General features: G+C 48.0%; 1 protein-coding gene across 5 annotated transcripts in view; it reads right to left on the minus strand.

Moving 5' to 3' along the window:
• The window catches only part of KDM6A (lysine demethylase 6A), a 1,954,130-nt gene that overhangs the window by 127,892 nt on the left and 1,808,140 nt on the right, over positions 1–18,098 (minus strand). For all 5 annotated transcript variants that reach the window (XM_069636498.1, XM_069636499.1, XM_069636495.1 and 2 more), the window contains one exon: positions 14,532–14,673. In XM_069636498.1, coding sequence (XP_069492599.1) covers positions 14,532–14,673 — 142 coding nt within the window. The remainder of the gene's footprint in view (positions 1–14,531; positions 14,674–18,098) is intronic.

The raw sequence follows: 18,098 nt of genomic DNA on the forward strand, positions 1-18,098 counted from the left end.
GGGCATTCTGGAACTTTGTTAACATCTGCAGAATTTGGAGAGCTCTCACCTCGGGAGGCGAGGCTTTGCCCGAGGAAGTATCCAAGACTGCCCCGATAAACTGGAGCTTTTGGGATGGTATCATGTAGGACTTCTTGAAATTGAGGGAGAAGCCCAGATTGTGATGGAAGTGACAGGTGATCGACAGATGTTCCTGAGCTTGTTCGGGAGAAGGCGCTCTGATCAACCAATTGTCCATTTAGGCATAGACGTGAATCCCCCCCTCTCCCGAGACTCGCTGCCACAACCGCCATCAGTTTGGTGAAAACCCTCGGGGCGGAGGTCAGCCTGAATGGCAGAACTCGAAACTGATAGTGAGAACCGCCAACAGTGAACCTCAGGTCCTTTCTGTGCTTGGGATGCGTCGGCACATGAAAGTAAGCATCCTGTAGGTCCAATGATACCAACAAGTTTAGAGTTGAAGAGCCTGAAGGATCGGAGAAAGGGTAACCATCTTGAACTTGTCCTTCCTGAGGAACTTGTTCAAGTTTCTTAAGTCGAAGATGGGTCTCAATCCTCCGTCCTTCTTTGGGATGAAAGTAGGGGGAATACCAATCCTTGTTCCTCTCCGCTACAGGTAAATGTTCAATTGCACCTTTCTCTAGCAGGGTTAAAATTTCCTGCATAAGGAGCGGATCTAGAATTTTGACAGAGTTGGTTCCCGGTGGATGGTCCCGAGGCCTTTTTAGGAATGGAAGCCAGTAACCTTGAGCTACTGTCTCTAGTGCAAAAGCATCTGAAGTAATGCCTCGCCATTCTTTCAGATGCTGTGAGATTCTGCCTCCCACAGGGGTTTTGTGTGATAAGGCCTCAGAGCGACTTGGGAGGCGGCTGCAGGAGCGGCTGAGGGCAAAGATGCTGTAACGGAGGATGGTTTTACACTTTTTCCTCGTCCACCACGAGCGACATTTCTTTTACCCCTTTGTATGGCCTGTCCTCTTCCTCAACCAAAAGAGGAGTAGCACCGAAAAGAACGACCTCTCATGGAAGATGAGCCCGAATAAGGTTTCTGAGGCTGTCGCATAGAGGCGCTAAGAGATTTAGCCGCTGCTTTTGAGGTCTGCAGTTTTTCTAAGCTTTCATCAGCTTTACTGCCAAACAGCCTCAAGCCATCAAAAGGCATGTTGAGTAGTCTGGCCTGCACATCTGGTGCAAACCCCGACTTCCACAACCACGCAAATCTGCATAGCACAGTGCTTGCAGCCATGGATCTGCTGATACTATCTAGCAGTATACAGTCTAGATTGGAGACATTCCCCCATTGCCTCCTTTCCGTCTGACAATATTCAGGAAGCCTTCCCTTTCCGCTGCCGCCGAAATGCAGTCCTACAGGGTATGGGTGAACCTGGCCAGGTGACATTTGTAGACTTGAGAGCCATGCTACCTCAGGTAAAGACCTTACGGGCCCAAGCATCCACCTTCTTATCCTCTCTATCCGGGGGGATAGATGGATAGGATGTTTGCCTTGACGAAGTTGCTGCCTGAATAACCATACTTTCTGGAGTGGGGTGCCTACTTAAGTAATCTGGGTCAGAACTCGCAGTTCTGTACTTCTATGGGAAATTACTGTTGACTGTAGAAGGAGTATCAGGAACTTCGCAGTTTTTTTCCACTGTCCTCTCAAGTGCCCTATGGAAGGGGAGAACTGGGTCCTTCTGGGGGCCTTGGTTGCGTATATCAGTCATATCATCCTGATCAAATGTGGGTGAGGATCTACCCTAGCCAATGTATTCCACAACCTTATTCATCAAACTCCTGTACCCTGAATCTGCATGTTCTGCAGGGTCAGGACTGGGAAACTCTAGCTCTGGTGATGCATCAATGCCACTAGCAGAGTGAAGGGTATCACACAGGTCTCATGTTCGATTCTGGATCGATTAATTCTTCTGAAACCTCTCTGGTACCACATTGCACTCCAAAAGGAGAAACAACTTCTTCTGAAGCACTTTCTTCAAATATAGAAGACAGACTTAAAGAAGTCTGACTTGGGTAAAGGAGTAAATCTCCTTTCCTGTGCCCGAGTTTGGGTTGAAGGAATCATCGATGGTATCGAAGGAATCTTCGAAGGCACTGATGACGTCTTCGACAAAGGCGTAGAAAACACCTATGGCTTCGATGTTGAAGCTGTTGGCGCCGATGGCAAAGTTGTCGAGGGCTTCGATGATTTATGTTTGTCGGTGTCGGGGAAACACTCGATTCTCGATGAGTCTTCGACGATTTAACGTCGACTCAAGATTTTCGATGTTCAACTTTACTACTGGATTTTTCCACAGTAGTTCCTGACTTCCCTGTGTCGTCCAACGGAGCGACGGGGGTCTGGCTCTTTTGAGGTTTCTTTGAGGGGGTCGAGGCTGCATTCTTAAAGACCATCATCTTCCTTCTAAATTCATCCCATTTTCTTGGGGAATCCGACTTAGTCGGACATCTTACCAATTCGGTAGACGTATCAGACGAAGAGGAGGGAGATCTATGTCTCCTTTTAACCTTCTTTGATGAACAAAAACGACATCTCAATCTACTGCTGTTAGGGAGAATTCTCATTCTATGGCTAATTTCCTTCACCTAGTGAGTCCCCGAGCAGCTTTGCTGGATTTCTGGAGTTCATTTTTTCCACTTGGTAAGAGTGCGAGCTTTTCTCCCCCCTCTTACATGTGTTTTGCCATGTGTATTTTTTTACTATTTGTGTAATAGTGGGCTCTGGAGGACACCACTCCATGAACCCCACTTTTCATGAGTGTTACACAGCACCTTCCGTGCAGTAACACAAGGTTGTCTTTGAGACTTCCCCCTGACTCCATTTTCTGGGGCTGACTACTGTCCCCCAGAAAACAGGTAAAGTTGCCATTTACTTTACATAGCCATTTAAAACTACAGATCCAGTACACCCCATCTTACATGGAGTACTGGAAAGGGTTAACTCCTATCCTTTTTGTCTGTGCCTCACTGAGCTTTGTTTTGCTCTTTTGGCCTCTTTGAGCCAGCTGTCCTCTGCCTCTCCCGAATGCGGAGTAATAGCAAAAGGACTTTATTCTCCAAGAGGTTCCTGAGGGGCGAAAAGGAGTTTGGCGGATTGCAGCTCCTAAAGATTTTGCTGCTGCTTTAGATGTTTGCAACCTTTCCAGACTGTCATCAGCCTTTTTACCGAATAAAAAGAGCCGTCAAAGGGCATATTCAAAAGTCTGGCCTGTACATCTGGAGCAAAGCCAGACTTTCGTAACCACGCATGCCTGCGGATTGTAGTACTTGCCGCCATGGCCGATACTGTCAGCGGAATCGATGCCAGTTTGAAGAGATTCGCACATGGCATCTTTGCCATCTTTAATGATGTTAAGGAAGGCTTCCCTTTCTTCTCCTTCCGGTATGCAGTCAGCCGCTGATAAAGCACACTCCCACAGTGTGTGACTGAACCTGGCGAGCGTAAAAGTGGCATTGATGGATTTCAAAGCCATACTACAAGCAGAAAAGACTTTTTTTTGCCATAGAATCGTACCTTTTGTCATGCCTGTCCTGTGGAACAGTGGGATAAGCGGATTTGCTGCTTGATGAAGTTGCCGCTTGAACCACCAGGCTCTCTGGAGTCGGGTGTTTTGATAAATATTCAGGGTCAGCCACAGATACCCTATACTTGGCTGACAATTTTTTATTGACTGCAGGGATAACCTCAGGAGTTTCCCAATTTGATGAAATTTTCCTTTGTAAAGCTGTATGGAAATGAACCACAGGATCCTCCTGTGGACCTTTATCTAGTATGTCTGTAAGGTCATCCTGTTGAAAAACAGGTGAAGGCGCAGACCAACCCATAAATTCAATAATTCTTGCCATCAGGGTTCTATAGGGGGTTTCAGCATGTTCCCCTGGGTCTGGTTGGGCAAATACCACTTCTGGGGAAGTGTCCAACCCACTTGCCTCATGTAAGGATTCCTGTATGTCTTTCAACCTTCTTTCCTCTGAGGTAAAAACCTCAGAAACAGGTGGTGTGGTCCTCTGCAGCCCCAAGGGTCTTTCTTGATCAGAATCTTCCCCTTCTTCATAGATTGAAGATAAGGTTCTGGGGTACTCTGACCTCGGAAATGGTGTAAAACCCATTTCTAAAGCAGAAGGAGCCAAACTTGTCATTATTGGTCGGGAAAAAGTCGACGTCGTCGACGCCGATGTGAAAGGCTTCGAAGGCACCGACAAAGGCGCCGAGAAAACTGGAAGAGGCCTCGAGGAACTCGAGAGGATCGGGATCCTGCTCGAGGATGTCGAGGATCTTCTCAGAGTCGTGCTGGAGGTCCTGGGTATAACCGTTGGCTGTGAAGTAGCCGTGGTTTTTTCTTTTATTGGCGTCGATGTCAGCGCCGATTCGATCGACCGATGCGTCGAAGAACCCTTCGATAACGGCGTCGAGGGCGCCGATCTATGAGTCTAAGGGACTTTCGATGATGGCGTCGAAGATGGTGCCTTGCTACCCGATGGCCCGTGGCGCTCTCGGGTGGACTCTTTCGCCGGGTGCAACGACTGGCGGCGTTTCGATTTTTTTGGGTCTTTCACCCAGGGTATCACCCTCAGCTGTCTTCGAGAGGGTCGAGGCCGCTTTCTCAAAGACACTCAGCATCTTTTCCTGAATTCCTCTCCACTCAGCCAGAGAGCTGTGTTTTGTGGGGCAGGAGACCCTTTCCGGGGAAACAGAAGATGACGAGGAAGGGGATCTTCGACGTCTCTTTTTTGAGAGTCTAGATCTCGACGAGTGCTGGGAGCTACTTCGAGATCTAGAATGGAAATGCTTTCGACGGCGATGAGACGAATACCTCGATCCAGCCGAAGAAACTTTCGAGGAGGTTTCAACTGACTTACCTCTCTCGAGCTACCCCTTGCGCTCCTTCAAGGCTTTCGCCGTCATGGACATGCAGTCCTCACACTCCGAACAATGGTGCTCGACTCCCAAGCACCACGAACAGATCCTGTGAGGATCTGTTAGCAACATTTTCTTACCGCAGTCTCGACATTTTTTGAAGCCGGACCGCAGAGTCGTCGGTTCGGATGAGGAAGCCATGGAGTACGAGTTGGTTTTCTCGAGAAATAATAAGAGGTTTATCTGACTGAACTGAGCAACGATATTCCGAGGCCCCACGAAGTGCAGAAAAACGGAACTGAGCAACGGACGCTGCGCGAGTCTACTATACGCGTGGTGACGTCGGCGCCGATAAGGAGGCCGTCGAGGGACATCGGCTCAAGGGACCTCGACGCACAGTGCCCTCTACTGAAAAAAACATTAGGAGGCCTGCAAGGTGGGAGATGATCTATCAAAGACAAGGAATACGTCAGAGGACACAATCCCTTCGAATGAGAATTCTCCCTAACAGGGGGTTGAGGGAAATTGGCCATAGAAGGAGAATTCTCCCTAACACGGACCATATGCACAGCATGTGAATCTAAGCAGATACAATCATCAGAAATGCTATTACAGTGAGTAATGCATGTCTTCAGAGGCCTGTTAATCTGCTTAGAATCACATGCTGTGCATAGACTAGCGAGCAGTACCCGGAGTTGGAGGTGGTTTATGAGAAGGAACAGTAGAGAAAAGATGGCTTAATACTGCTAGTCCCACCCAAGTGTCAGCTCTAGAGTGAGTGTCTAGGCAATAGTGTTTTGTAAAGGTGTGTTCAGAATTCCAGGTTGCCGCTTTGCAAATGGACTCGGGGGGGGGGGGGGGGGGGAACATTTGCAATGAATGCTATGGAAGCCCCAGTGCCCAGAGTAGTGTGCGCTCTAGGCTTGAAGGGCAGTTCTATCTTAGAAAGAGTGTAACACAGTGTGATGCATTTGACAATCCACCTTGAGATAGCTGATTTAGAGACAGGATCCACTTCTCTGCCAGCTGCCACTGAAATGAAAAATTGGTTTGTTTTTCTGAGAGGTTTTGTTCTTTCCAGGTAGAACATGACTGCCCTGTGCATATCTAGTGTGTGTAGGCTTCTTTCGGCCATGCTATTGGGATTCTGGAACAAAAGTGGGTAGTTCGATCGATTGGTTCACATGGAACTTAGAGATGAATTTAGGCGCAAATCTGGGATGAGTGCGCAGAACTACCTTATCCCCGTGGATTGAAACAAAAGGGTCTGGAACAGAAAGGGCCTGTAGTTCGCTAACCCTTCTAATAGAAGTGATGGCTACTAAGAAGGCCGTCTTGTAAGTAAGGTCTTTTAGACTTGCTTTAAGCATTGGCTCAAAGGGAGATCCCATGAGTCTGGTTAAAACCACATTTAGATCTCATCCAGGAGCTGGGTGAAAAATGGGGGGATGGATTCTATTAAGCCCTTCCATAAAGGCCTTAATAACCGGCATTTTCCACTATGACACTTTCTGTTGTGACGTGGTGTAAACTGAAAGAGCAGCGAGATGAACCTTTAGGGAATTGAAGACCAGTCATGCGTCTAACAAATGGGTTAGGTACAGCACAATGTGTGTGGGTAAGCAATCGATGGGATTGACGCCCTTGCTATTACACCAGCTGACAAAGCGTTTCCATTTACTGGAATAGCAATAGCGGGTGTTAGGTTTCCTATCTTTCCTGAGAATGTCCATGCATCTCTGAGGGAGCTGAAGGTGTCCAAACACTATGACCTCAGGAGCCGGGCTGCTAAATTCAGAGTTTGTGGGCATGGGTGTAGGGTTTCCCCTGTCCTGAGACAACATGTTGTACTGGCAGGGTCGTTTTACTGGTGGGGAGAGGGACATTTCCATTAAATGAGTGAACCAGGTTTGGCGGGCCCACATGGGGCCTACCAATATCATGGTGACTGGTTCCTGGTGCATCTTGTGCACTATCTTGTTGAGTAGGGGAGTCGGGGGTGTGTGGGGGACGGCGTAAACACATTTTCCTGACCATCTTATCCAGAGTCCCTTCCCTTTGGAGCAGTTATGGGGGTACCTGGAGGCGTAGTCGTGGCATTGGGCGTTCTCCTGAGTTGCGAACAAGTCGACCTCTGGGAAGCCCCATTCTGCGAAGACGTTGGAGACGATGTCTTTGTGCAGACGCCATTCGTATTCTATGGGCAGAACTGTCTTCCCTTGTAGTCGAGTCTGAAAGGCTTTCATTGCCTTGAACACTGCTAATAGCAAAGAAGATCTTTGGAGAAGGATTTTAAATTGTAATGAGTTGAGCTTGTCCATTAATATTTTAGAGTTCTTAAAGGCTTGTGCGGAGTGATTTTAGTATGATATCGATTCGAACGATATTCTGCAATGTTCTTAATTTCTTTTCTTTTCTTCTTAAATTATGATCTTAACGATGATGTGAATGCTGTGTGTTAAAAGCATATTGTACTGTAAAACACAATAAATAAATAGCTCTAGTATATTATATGGTTGGATGCTACTGGTGGGGACCACCCTCCATGCGCTCTCTGCTGAAGCAGGTGAGGGCCCCCCCCCCACCCCGTGAGAGATTCATCTGTTGTGAGAGTGGCTTCCACTGCGGGGGTGGTGAAGGACTTGCCCATTCAAGAGGTTTTCCCTCGATCACCACTGCAGAGAGAGAACGAGGGCTGGCGAGACAACTACCAGATCTTCCAATTGTCCGCTGGCCTGACACTTCTGGCTGTTGAGCCACTCTTGCATTGGACGCATGCGCAGGAGCGCGTGGGGAACCAAGTATATGCATGACACCATCATACCTAGCAGCCGCATGGCCTTGCGTACCATCACCTCCCGACTGGCTACATATTGAGGGATCTGAAAAAGCATGTTCTGAACCCTCTCGTTGGAGGGGAAGACATGTCCATCCTTCGTCCGGATTAGCACCCCCAGAAATTGTTTAACTTGGCCGGGGACTAGACTGGAATTCTTCTCATTGATAGAGAATCCAAGACTGAACGTAAGGTCTACAGTCTTCGGGGTGTTCAAAAAGCATGTGTCGCAAGAGTCCCCTGTTATGAACCAGTCGGCGAGGTAAGGGTAAACCGGGACGGATAGTCTGCGCAGGTGTGCTGCCACTACTGCCAGGACCTTTGCAAACACCCATGGCGTCGAGGCAATGCCGAAGGGGAGCACCTTGAATTGGTAATGCCTGTCCTCTATCATGAACCTTAGATATTTCTTGTGCGCTGGCAACATTGGACATAAAAGATGCATACTTTCATATTTCAATGTTGCCATGTGGTCCCCCCGTTTCAACAGTGGAATCCCTTCCTGTAGCATTACCATACAAAACCTTTGAGGTTTTATAAATGTATTCGCTAGGCGCAGGTCTAGAACAGGGCGCATGGTGAGGTCCTTTTTGGGTACAAGGAAGTACACTGAATAAATACCCTTGTTTACCTGAAGAATAGGGACGGCTTCTATGGCGTCCTTTCCCAGAAGCGCTTCTACCTCTTGATTCAGGATCTACAGATGGTCCGGTGAGAGGCGTTGTGAACGTGGCGGTCTGAACTGTGGTGGTCGGGCGAATTCCACACAAGACCCGTGGGCGACTGTCTCTATGACCCACTGGTCTGAAGTTATCCCCTCCCATGAAGCGAGGAAAGATGTTAAACACCCCCGACCGGGGTGACATGAGTGGACCTGGATCCGTTGGTCATTTCTGAACAGAGGCTGCAGCACCTCTGTGGTTGGGGCCTCTGCCTCTGCCGCGTCTTTGGCCCCTAGGTGGGTAGTTGGCAGGGCTTCCGGATGTTTGTCCAGAGTTCCAGTTTCCCATATTGTAGTTGTTTTGACCTGCACGGGATTGCCCATGAAAGGACCGGCGAGAACCGCCTCCCCTTCGGGGGGGGAAGTCTTCCGAGTTATTTGTTGTAGTGACTTAAGAGTCTCATGCTCTTTCTTAGCCGATTCCAGCGCATCGTCGACCACTTTCCCGAAACGATTGGTCTCTTCTGTAGGTTTGTTAATCAGATTGGCCTGTGTTTCAGGCTTGAACTCCGAGTTGCAGAGCCAAGCGTGCAGCTTGAGTAGTGTGCCCTGGGCCAGGGACCTGCCTGCCGTCTCAGCAGTGTCCAGAGTGTTTTTGATTATATTCTTATTTACCTGCCTGCCCTCGGCCACGATAGTGAGAAGTCTGGACCTAGCAGGTTTAGGAACCTCCTGGAGACCTTCTTGTACAAGGTTCCATTGAGTGTCTGCATAGCTGGCAAGCAGCGTAGTGTGATTCGCTATGCGTGTGGTGTATGCAGCTGCTGAGGTAACATGCTTACCCAAGGCGTACAACCTTTTAGATTCCTTATCCCTGCCCGTTTCCGGGTGATAGTTACTACCAAGGAGTGGGAGGTGGCGTGGCCTTTAATATATTAAGGGTCCGTAGGAGCTGGCCGAAATAGTTTTTCCACTCTGGGATTCACTGCCCGGGTCTGAGCTGGCGTGACCAGGCAGGGGGCCAACCTTCTAACAGAGTTCAGGAGGGGAATGGCTTGGGTTTGAGAGGGGTTTCTCTTTGAGAATGCCCTCCACAAAATCTTGTTCAGGTACCGCCTCCTGGGGGGTGATCTGAAAGTGCTCTGCTGCCTTCCTTAAGATGGAATTGAAGGCCATTTGATCGTCTACAAGCGAAGCCTGTCGGGCTGGTGTGGTGGGAGGGGAATCCAGGCATAGGACATCAGTGTCCTGATCTTGCATGGGGAGCGTCAATGGCTCTGTCTCCACCTGCTGGGTTTCCTCCCAGTTGTCCATGGCATCCACCTGGTCATCAGGGTAGTCTTGCAGGCAGGAAGGGTCTTTCTTCCTCATCGTAGATGTCTTGGTAAGTGTCCATCTGGACCACATCTTCATGGAGGACAGAAGCCGAAGGCCGAGAGTCAAGATTTTCCTGGAAACGTGAAGCTGACCCCAAAAGAGGGTCTTCATGAGATCTCTTAGGGGAAGGATGCTCAGAACGCGAGACAACCCTTTTGAGACGGTCCATGCATCCTTTGAACTTTTCCATGGTCCACTTGAACCAGAAGTGCCCAAAAGGTGGAAAAATGTTGTCTTCCTCTCTTTGGCATCGAAATTTGCCCCCAAGTGTGTTGGATAGAGGCTCCCGACTGTCCTTGTAGGTTTAGCAATTATTGGGGCGCCATGGCGTGTCTTTCAAACTGTCCGCGGCATGTTCCATGCGTTTCGACAGTGTTTTAGGCATCAGCCCAACCGCTGAAGTAATCCTCGCGATACTATCCTCAATCTCCACCGAATCGGCATGAGTCAACGGGTCAGCGGTAGATTTACCGCCTACCATGGCATCAGAGGGATTTTTCGCCTGTCGAAAGGTTAGGAGGCCTAGGAGTAGGTGTCGGGCCTACCAGGGCATTAGGGGGCGCCGGAGCGTCGGATGATCGCGCTTCGGCATGTAAACTTGATTTAGAGGTAGTGCCCTTATTTTTGGAGTGCCCAGTCGCAAAACGCTGCTGCAGATGTGGAAAAGGCTGATCTACAAGATTAGAGGATTCCGTCGAAATTTTCGGCGGTCCTGTTGGCGCTTTCACCTTTTTTAACGGAACCGTCGAGAAGGGTGGTGGGGTTGTGTGCTTAGTGTTTCGTGGTTTCTGTACACCCCTGTCGCCGGGTGTTGTCCACGAAGCAAGACTTTAGTCAGGCCTAGAGGGGTCAGGCACGGGTGTGGCGGACCGCCTCAAGGTCGATGACATCCGACATGGATGTCTGGTTATCATCAGTGCCCCCTTCACTTTCGGCGGGTGTGGCGGTGGGGGAACGAGGATTCAGCCCACGACATACCGTACGCGGCCCGCCGCTTTACACAGCACTCCCTAAGGGTCTTGGACCAAAGGCGCATGCAAGCCGCACACCGGTTCTCGTCGAGATCTAGGGGTAGACAAGAATTACACATTCTGTGCTAGTCTTTCCATGGGTACCTGACCCTACACTTAGGGTAGAACCTAAATGGTGTCCTTTCCATAGCGAAAGGTATAGACAAAGATGACCAGACCTAGAGGGTAAAGAGAGGGAAGTAGGAGAAACGTAACGAAATATATGGCCACCCCGACCCCACACTTCCTACTGTGCCAGAGGGTTCGGCTACGTGGATGGCTCAGCCCCTGGATCTTAGGTGCCGAAATCCACCACCGTCGAAACTTCCCGCAGTCTTTGCCGAAGTTGCTTGAATCGCTGTCGAAGTGACTTAAGGGGAAATAACCGACACAGTCGGTATAAAGATAAACAATGTCTCTTATGAAGAGCTCCGCTATAGGGCGACCAGTTATCTGGGTGGAAAAAAACGATTTGAGGGACCCCGGCGTGAGGGATTTTGGGTACACTACACGTCACGATAAGGATAGTGTTACAGACACACCTATGCCGGCGTCCCCTTTCGGTCCCCGAAAGACAAGATGCAATACTCTGCGGTTACCAATGAATGTCGGACCATATGCACAGCATGTGATTCTAAGCAGATTAACAAGCATCAGAAACACCATTATACATAGACTTTTTCACCCAACATCTCATGAATCCTAATTAGATACGGATCAAACTAATAATAGAGCAGTTGAATTCCTGTTCAATAATCGCTTGATTGCCACATTTGGCAGGAAGCCTCCCCGCCATCAGTGACCATGTCTATTCTTCTTGTTGTCCTTCTCATTGCGTGGAGCTGGTGTCTTTGGAACAAGGTTTCACGCTGTGCGAACAAGACCGCCCAGGCTCACCTTTCATCTTGTGGAAAGTGAAGATCTTCGCCACCCTTTCCCTGAGGGCCCGCAATCCTTGATTTCATGATTCTTTCCCAAGCAATGAAGACTAATGCGGTGCAGATCCAAGACCACCATCTGCCGGCTAAAATCTGTGCATGGTTTGAAGCCTGCTGCTTTCGATGGAGTAGGCATGGTGCAGAGAAGAATTCTCAAAGCTCAACGAGCATGCTCCCAATTAGCGAACAGTGTTTGCAGAAAAAATTAACTGAGGTCATGGGGTGCTGCGCCTCACTATATACTGGCCCCGACGACATGGGCGACCGACATTCTATGTGGAGCCACACTGCACCCCTGGTGGCGAAAAACAGCTGTACTTTGGATAGGATATCATAGATCACAATCCATTAGAAAGGGTTAGCTGGAGCTAAATGGTGTTCCAGAATTGGACAGAAAAATGGTACTGGGGGCTGTTAGGGAGAATTCTCGGTTTAGGCTGAATTTCCAAACCTAGTGAGTCCCCCAGCAGCTTTGCTGGATTTTTGGGGTTTATTTTTTTCTCCTGCCAAGAGTGAGACTCTTTTACCCTCACTCTTGGGCATGATTTGAGTGTGTTTCTTTGAATCTAGATGTGTTTAATGGGCTATGGGGTCTTTTACTCCATAGGGCTTCATGTGTTTTTGTGATGTGTGTTACACAGCACCCTCAGTGCAGTGACACAGGGGTGTCATAGTGACCCCCCAGTATAGACTCCATACCCTGGGACTGACTACTGTCTCCCAGGGCATGTAAAGTCACCATTGACTTTACTAGTCTTAAATTCTGAACAGAACCAGTACAAACCATCATATTGTGGATGTACTGGCTGGGGCAATTCGATTGCCCCGGGGTCTGTTAGTCGAGGGGGCACGTCTCCGTCCCCCCTGATCGAGTTTTGGCTGGTGGCAGTGGATACTACTTTTTATATTCAACCGTGAATATTTTCCTATGGGATTTCCCATTGTTTTAGGCTACTATCTTTATTTAATTATTTACGGTAGCCTCGAACATACCGCCGGTTTATTTAATTAATATTAATTCTCCGGTTGGTATTTTTTGCCAAAACTTGATTCTAAAATGGCGTTTGTGTTCTCTTCTGTGACTCCAACCCAAGTCGAGCCCTTTGTTCCACTTTTTGGCGGGCATCTCCACAGAAGCCCTCCAAAGTGGTGCCACTCTGTCTGGGGTACTTAGGAGGGGTGGAGGGGGATTTAGGCACCCTGGACTGAGTTGCCTAGGCAACTCAAGTCGCACTCCATCCTGATTGGCCCAAGTGGTGAACCGGTCGGCTCACCACTTAGCATGTTTGAGTGACAGCTAGGCTGAGTGAATGGGGGTTTTCTGCATAAAAGCAGGGCTTTGGGGACTGGAACTTCAGAAGTCGCCACAGGACCTAAGAATCCGACGAGGGAGAAGCTGAGCCGACATGCCACGACACCACCACCGTTGGAGCCCTGCTGGACCGTCTCACCACTTTTCCCAACGACAGAGGAGATCTCCCGCCGGAGAGTCTTCTTCCTTTGACTGGTGGGGATAACCAGTTTCACCGTCTTTTCGCCTTCCCGACGTACCTCGTGGCCGCCTTGCCTGTGCCAAGCACCCCGGAAACCGGGATACCACGTTTTACCACGACCGCGAAACAAAGGTACCACCTTTAACCGGAAAACTCCACGGCTGGTTTCTTCCCTGGTAGTGCAACGACCTTCATCTTTCCTCCAAGTCGAGATCTTCTCTTCCCCTGGACGACGACGCAACTTGCACCCACTACCAGGAACAACTGCCACCGCTGGAGGATCCTTCCCACTTAAGGTACCGTGCCCAGCCTGGCTTCCCTTGCTACCGACTGTACGTGGTAGATTTAGTCCCCGGCTTTCAAACCTGGGTTAGCCTGGGACACCCTGGTTAAACTTTCCTAAGCCTCTCTAAACTCTTTTTGAACCCTCTGCAAGACTTTCAAAGCCTAGTGTAACTGTGTGATCTTGGGCGCATTTGTGCTCTGCTCTCTCTAAGAGTGGGCCCAGCCTCTGGACTTTGGCTCACCAGTGACTTTTGCTATTCTGCCTTGCTAACAGTGTTCCTGAACCTTAGAGTGGTGTACCTTTCCATATTCTGTCTTTTTCCCTCCCTTTCTCACAAACTTATTGGAGTGCCATCTAGTTAAGCGCTCACCTCTATATGAAAATAAGTGGTGTTTACTGTGACTTATCTGATAAGGGAAAAGGGGTGTATATATTACAATATTAACTGTGTTTAGAATATTTTACAACAAGAGTGCTGGAGTGTTTCAAACTGTGTGTTTTTAAATAAATAATTATATACTTTGATACCAAAGCTCTGGTCAGTGGATGCTTGTACTATTGTATCTGGGTACCTATTGTGTATACTTTGCATACTGTCTAACTCTTCTTGAGGGAAGTCTGACTGCTCAGCCACAGCTACCAGGTAAATCTGGGTGGTGCAGACTGCTACCAAGTGGGTTTACTGCCAACACCTGTAGTCTTAAATATTTTGCAGTGTTCCCTAAGGGAACTGCACAGGTTTCTGCCTAATAGGGGCCATGGGACATGGCAGCCCCCTTCATACTGGCCCCACAGTCATATCCGGCCTGGTACAGTACCATGGGGAGTCGCTGTGGACATGCATGCACACTGCTGGCAAAAAATCTCAAGACAGCTAGAGATAGAATATCAAACATGAGGAATCTGTGCAAGTAAGGAATTTATTACATAGAGGTTGCATGAGGGACACAAAGTGTGCACGTTTATAGCTAAAGTTCTCTCGATTTATATGTATACATTTAAAATGGCAAGCATTTGAATTAAAAATGCATAAACGCAACTTTGAGGGTGTACTCACTTGACCATTTCAAACAGCTTTGGATCAGAGATCTTGATATTGCGTGCAATGTTCCAGGAAAGATGAACCATGGGAACTATAGACTTAACACATTGCAATTTGTTCCACTCATACCGTTCCACTGCCAATTTATACTGGAAGGCTAAAGAAAGTAAACACAATTATTAAACATTTACATTTTGAAAGATGTCATTACAAACTTAAGTTAGTGCTCATAAAAACCAATACTGAAATAAACCCCCCACAGCAAAGAATGAAGGCTTTATGAGATAGAAGAACCAATTACTTACCTCTCTGTAATATTTTTTTCGAAAGGATTGGTCCTTCCTCTCCCCAATTCCTCATCTTAGAAATGCATTCCCCAGCTTCAGAAATGTTTACATCCACCAGAAGGAGCAGTATGGCTGTGTGTTGGTAAAACCCATGGCTGTGTGTGGTAAAACCCATAACTCCGGATTGCAACGTCTTGGGCAGCATGTATGGAGCTGGTTTCCCCCCATGACCTCTAGTCCGCACAGTTAGGGAGAATTCTCATAAATGGTCGATTTCCCTTACCTACTGAGTCCCTCAGCAGTTTTGCTGGATTTCTAGTATTTATTTTTTTCACCTGGTAAGAGTGTGAGCCTTTTTTCCCACTCTTACATGTGTTTTGCTACGTGTGTCTACTTTTTGTGTGATCTTGGGAACTGGAGCCTCACCTACTCCAGGGCACCATATTTTTCATGTGTGTAACACAGCACCTTCAGTGCAGTGACACAGGGTTGTCTTTTAGACTTCCCAACGACTCCATTTTCTGGGGCCGACTACAGTCCCCCAGAAAAGGGTAAAGTGACCATTAACTTTACCTTAGTCACTTTAAACCACAGAGCCAGTACACCCCATCTTCCATGGAGTATTGGAAAGGGTTAATTCTTATCCCTTTTTGTCTGTGCCTCTTGGGGCATTGTTTCGCTCCCTTTACATTAAGACTTGGTCGCAGTGGTATCTATCCTAACTTTTCTACCACGATTATCTTACATAAACGTGGTAATGTTTTAGGCTATTACATTAATCTCAAACATAAACCCGCTTGACCAAATACATTTTATTTTGGCTCCGGCCGGGTTTATTCGCCATTTCTTTTTGTTAAAGTCTTTCTCGTGTTTTACTCTGTGCGCCAAACCAGCTTTGGTCCCTTTGTTCATTGCTTTTTCGCGGGCTTCCACACAGAAGTCTTCCTTTAGGCACTTGAGAGTCTGGGTAGGCAGGATGCGAGGGAGGGGTTTTAGGACCCCTGCCATGGTAACCCAAGTCACACTCCTGTCTGATTGGCTAAGGGGACTGGCCTGGCCAGGCCAGCCTCCCTGCTGTGTGATTGACAGCCAGGTTGTATGAATGGGGGAAAACTGCATAAAAAGCGGGTCTCTGGGACTGGAAGAGCAGAGTCGCCACTGGAACGAAAGAACCAATGAGGAACTGGAAGAAGAGGACCCCTACAACGACTGAACCACCCGGTGAAGCCCTGCTGCAGGTCCGAATCTCCAGAATCCAATGACAGAGAAGATGCTCCAGGAAACTTCTTCCCCTCAGCTGGTGGGACCAACCAGTTCACCCAAACTGCAAGCCAGGACCCCTCCTCTGGTCGAATTCGCTGTACAGGGCTACAGTGGGCTGGATAGCCAGGAAGGTCGGACCCTGCTTGGGTTTTAAGGAGCGCACCTTTTATTTGTTGCTTTGCTCTGCTGCTGGTTTCTTCCCTGGCTAGTGCAAGACCCTCCAGTCTTCCTACTTCTGATCAGTCCGACAGTCGCTTCAGTAACCGTGAGCTTGCAGGAACTACCAGGAACTTCTGCCTCAGCCACAGCTCGCTCTCCGTTTTAAGGTACTGTGCAAATCCGGTTGTGCGTTTTGTTCAGCCGCGGTTAAAGTGTTTGAAATCTTTCGCCAATCGGAGGGCTTGTCCTTCTCTTCTCTTTGAACTAACTTTTCTGCCAACCAACCTCATCCGGAATCCGTTGCAAACTTTACCGCAAACTACCCTGAACCGTGTGATCTTGAGCAAAAGACTTTTGACCCATTGATATTGGCCCTAAGCCTTTTCTACCTGATTCTATCACTCTAGTTCCTCTTGCTCAATTGCCCTGAGTACTTATCTGTTGGTGTGGTTCAATTTCTTTTAACTTTGTTTTTCCCTCCCTTTTAAATTGCTGGAGTGCCATTTTGCTCCCACTTCATTTTGTGAGCTTAACGTGTCTGAAACTTATTGGGAGTGGTGTGGTGTATTAAGAGTTTGATTTTTAAACTGCTTATAATAGTGTAATGTTATACAACTGAAGAGTGAAATAAATGTATATTCTTTTACTTGAAAACCTTGAGTCAGTGTTTGCCTGAATCATAGTAATTGCTGTCCTTTGTGTAACTATTTGATACTGCTCACTTACTCCTGAGATAAGTCTGGATCCTCAGCCATCGCTACCACTTTAACTGTGTAGTACAGGCTTGTACCAAAGGTGAATTTGTACTGTCACTTGTAGTCTTAATTGTGTGTGGTGTTCCCAAAGGGTACTGCATATAATTCTGCCTAACACTCTGGGTTTGGATGCTTACTTAAGTATACAGGGTCTGAGGCTGACACTCTACAGAGCACACTTCACAGAGAGCTTTCTATTTACTGCAGGGATAACATCCAGGGTTTCCCAATTTGTAGCTATTTTTCTCTGCAATGCTGCATGAAAAGGGACTATAGGGTCTTCTTGAGGCCCTTTATCTAAGATGTCTGTTAGGTCATCTTGTTGGAAAGAGGGTGCAGGTGTTGACCACCCCAGAAACTCCATAATTCTTGCCATAGGTGCTCTGTAATATATTTCTGTATGCTCTCCAGGTTTTGGTCTGGCAAAGTCAGCCTCTGGAGAGGTATCTATGCCACTGGCATTTTGTAAAGATTCTGAAGAACTCTTAGTCTAACTTCCTCAGATATTAGTTACTCTGGAATAAGAACCCTTGTAGTTTGCAAGCCAAAGGGCCTCTCATTATCAGAGTCTTCTCTTTCCTCATAGATAGAGGACAAAGCTCTGAAGTAGTCAGAGCGTGGGTAAGGGGTAAAACTCATTTCAAGAGATGAGGGAGCCAAATTGGTCGACACTGATTGAGAAAGGGTTGTCGTTGTAGAGGTCATAGGTCTCGACAAACTTACAAACGGTGCCTATGTACTCTAGTATGGTCTCAATGTTGACGAGAGAACCGGAATTCTACCCGTTGTCGTCGATATAGTCAACGCCCCTTTCAACATCTGACGGATCCTTCGATGCCTCGAGCACCGATGACGCGGTCTGGGCATGAGGTTTCGAGGGCTTCTCTTTCATTAGGGTCGACGACAGAGACCAGAAGAAACCTTGCACTCGCAGCTACTGGGCACCTCTCACTGGAACCAATGGTAAGAAAACCTACTTCCGGTGTCCCCCCCCCCCCCTGGTCGACTCATGTAGTCATCTGAGAAAATAAGAGTAGTGGGGGGTGTGTGTGTGTGTAAGTAACCGCAACTCATTTGTTGCCCCCCTATTCTTCTTCAAATAAACGTTGGTTATTCCA

The sequence above is a fragment of the Ambystoma mexicanum genome, chromosome 7p (genome assembly GCF_040938575.1).
Source record: "Ambystoma mexicanum isolate Mex_15411 chromosome 7p, UKY_AmexF1_1, whole genome shotgun sequence".
NCBI lineage: Eukaryota > Metazoa > Chordata > Amphibia > Caudata > Ambystomatidae > Ambystoma > Ambystoma mexicanum.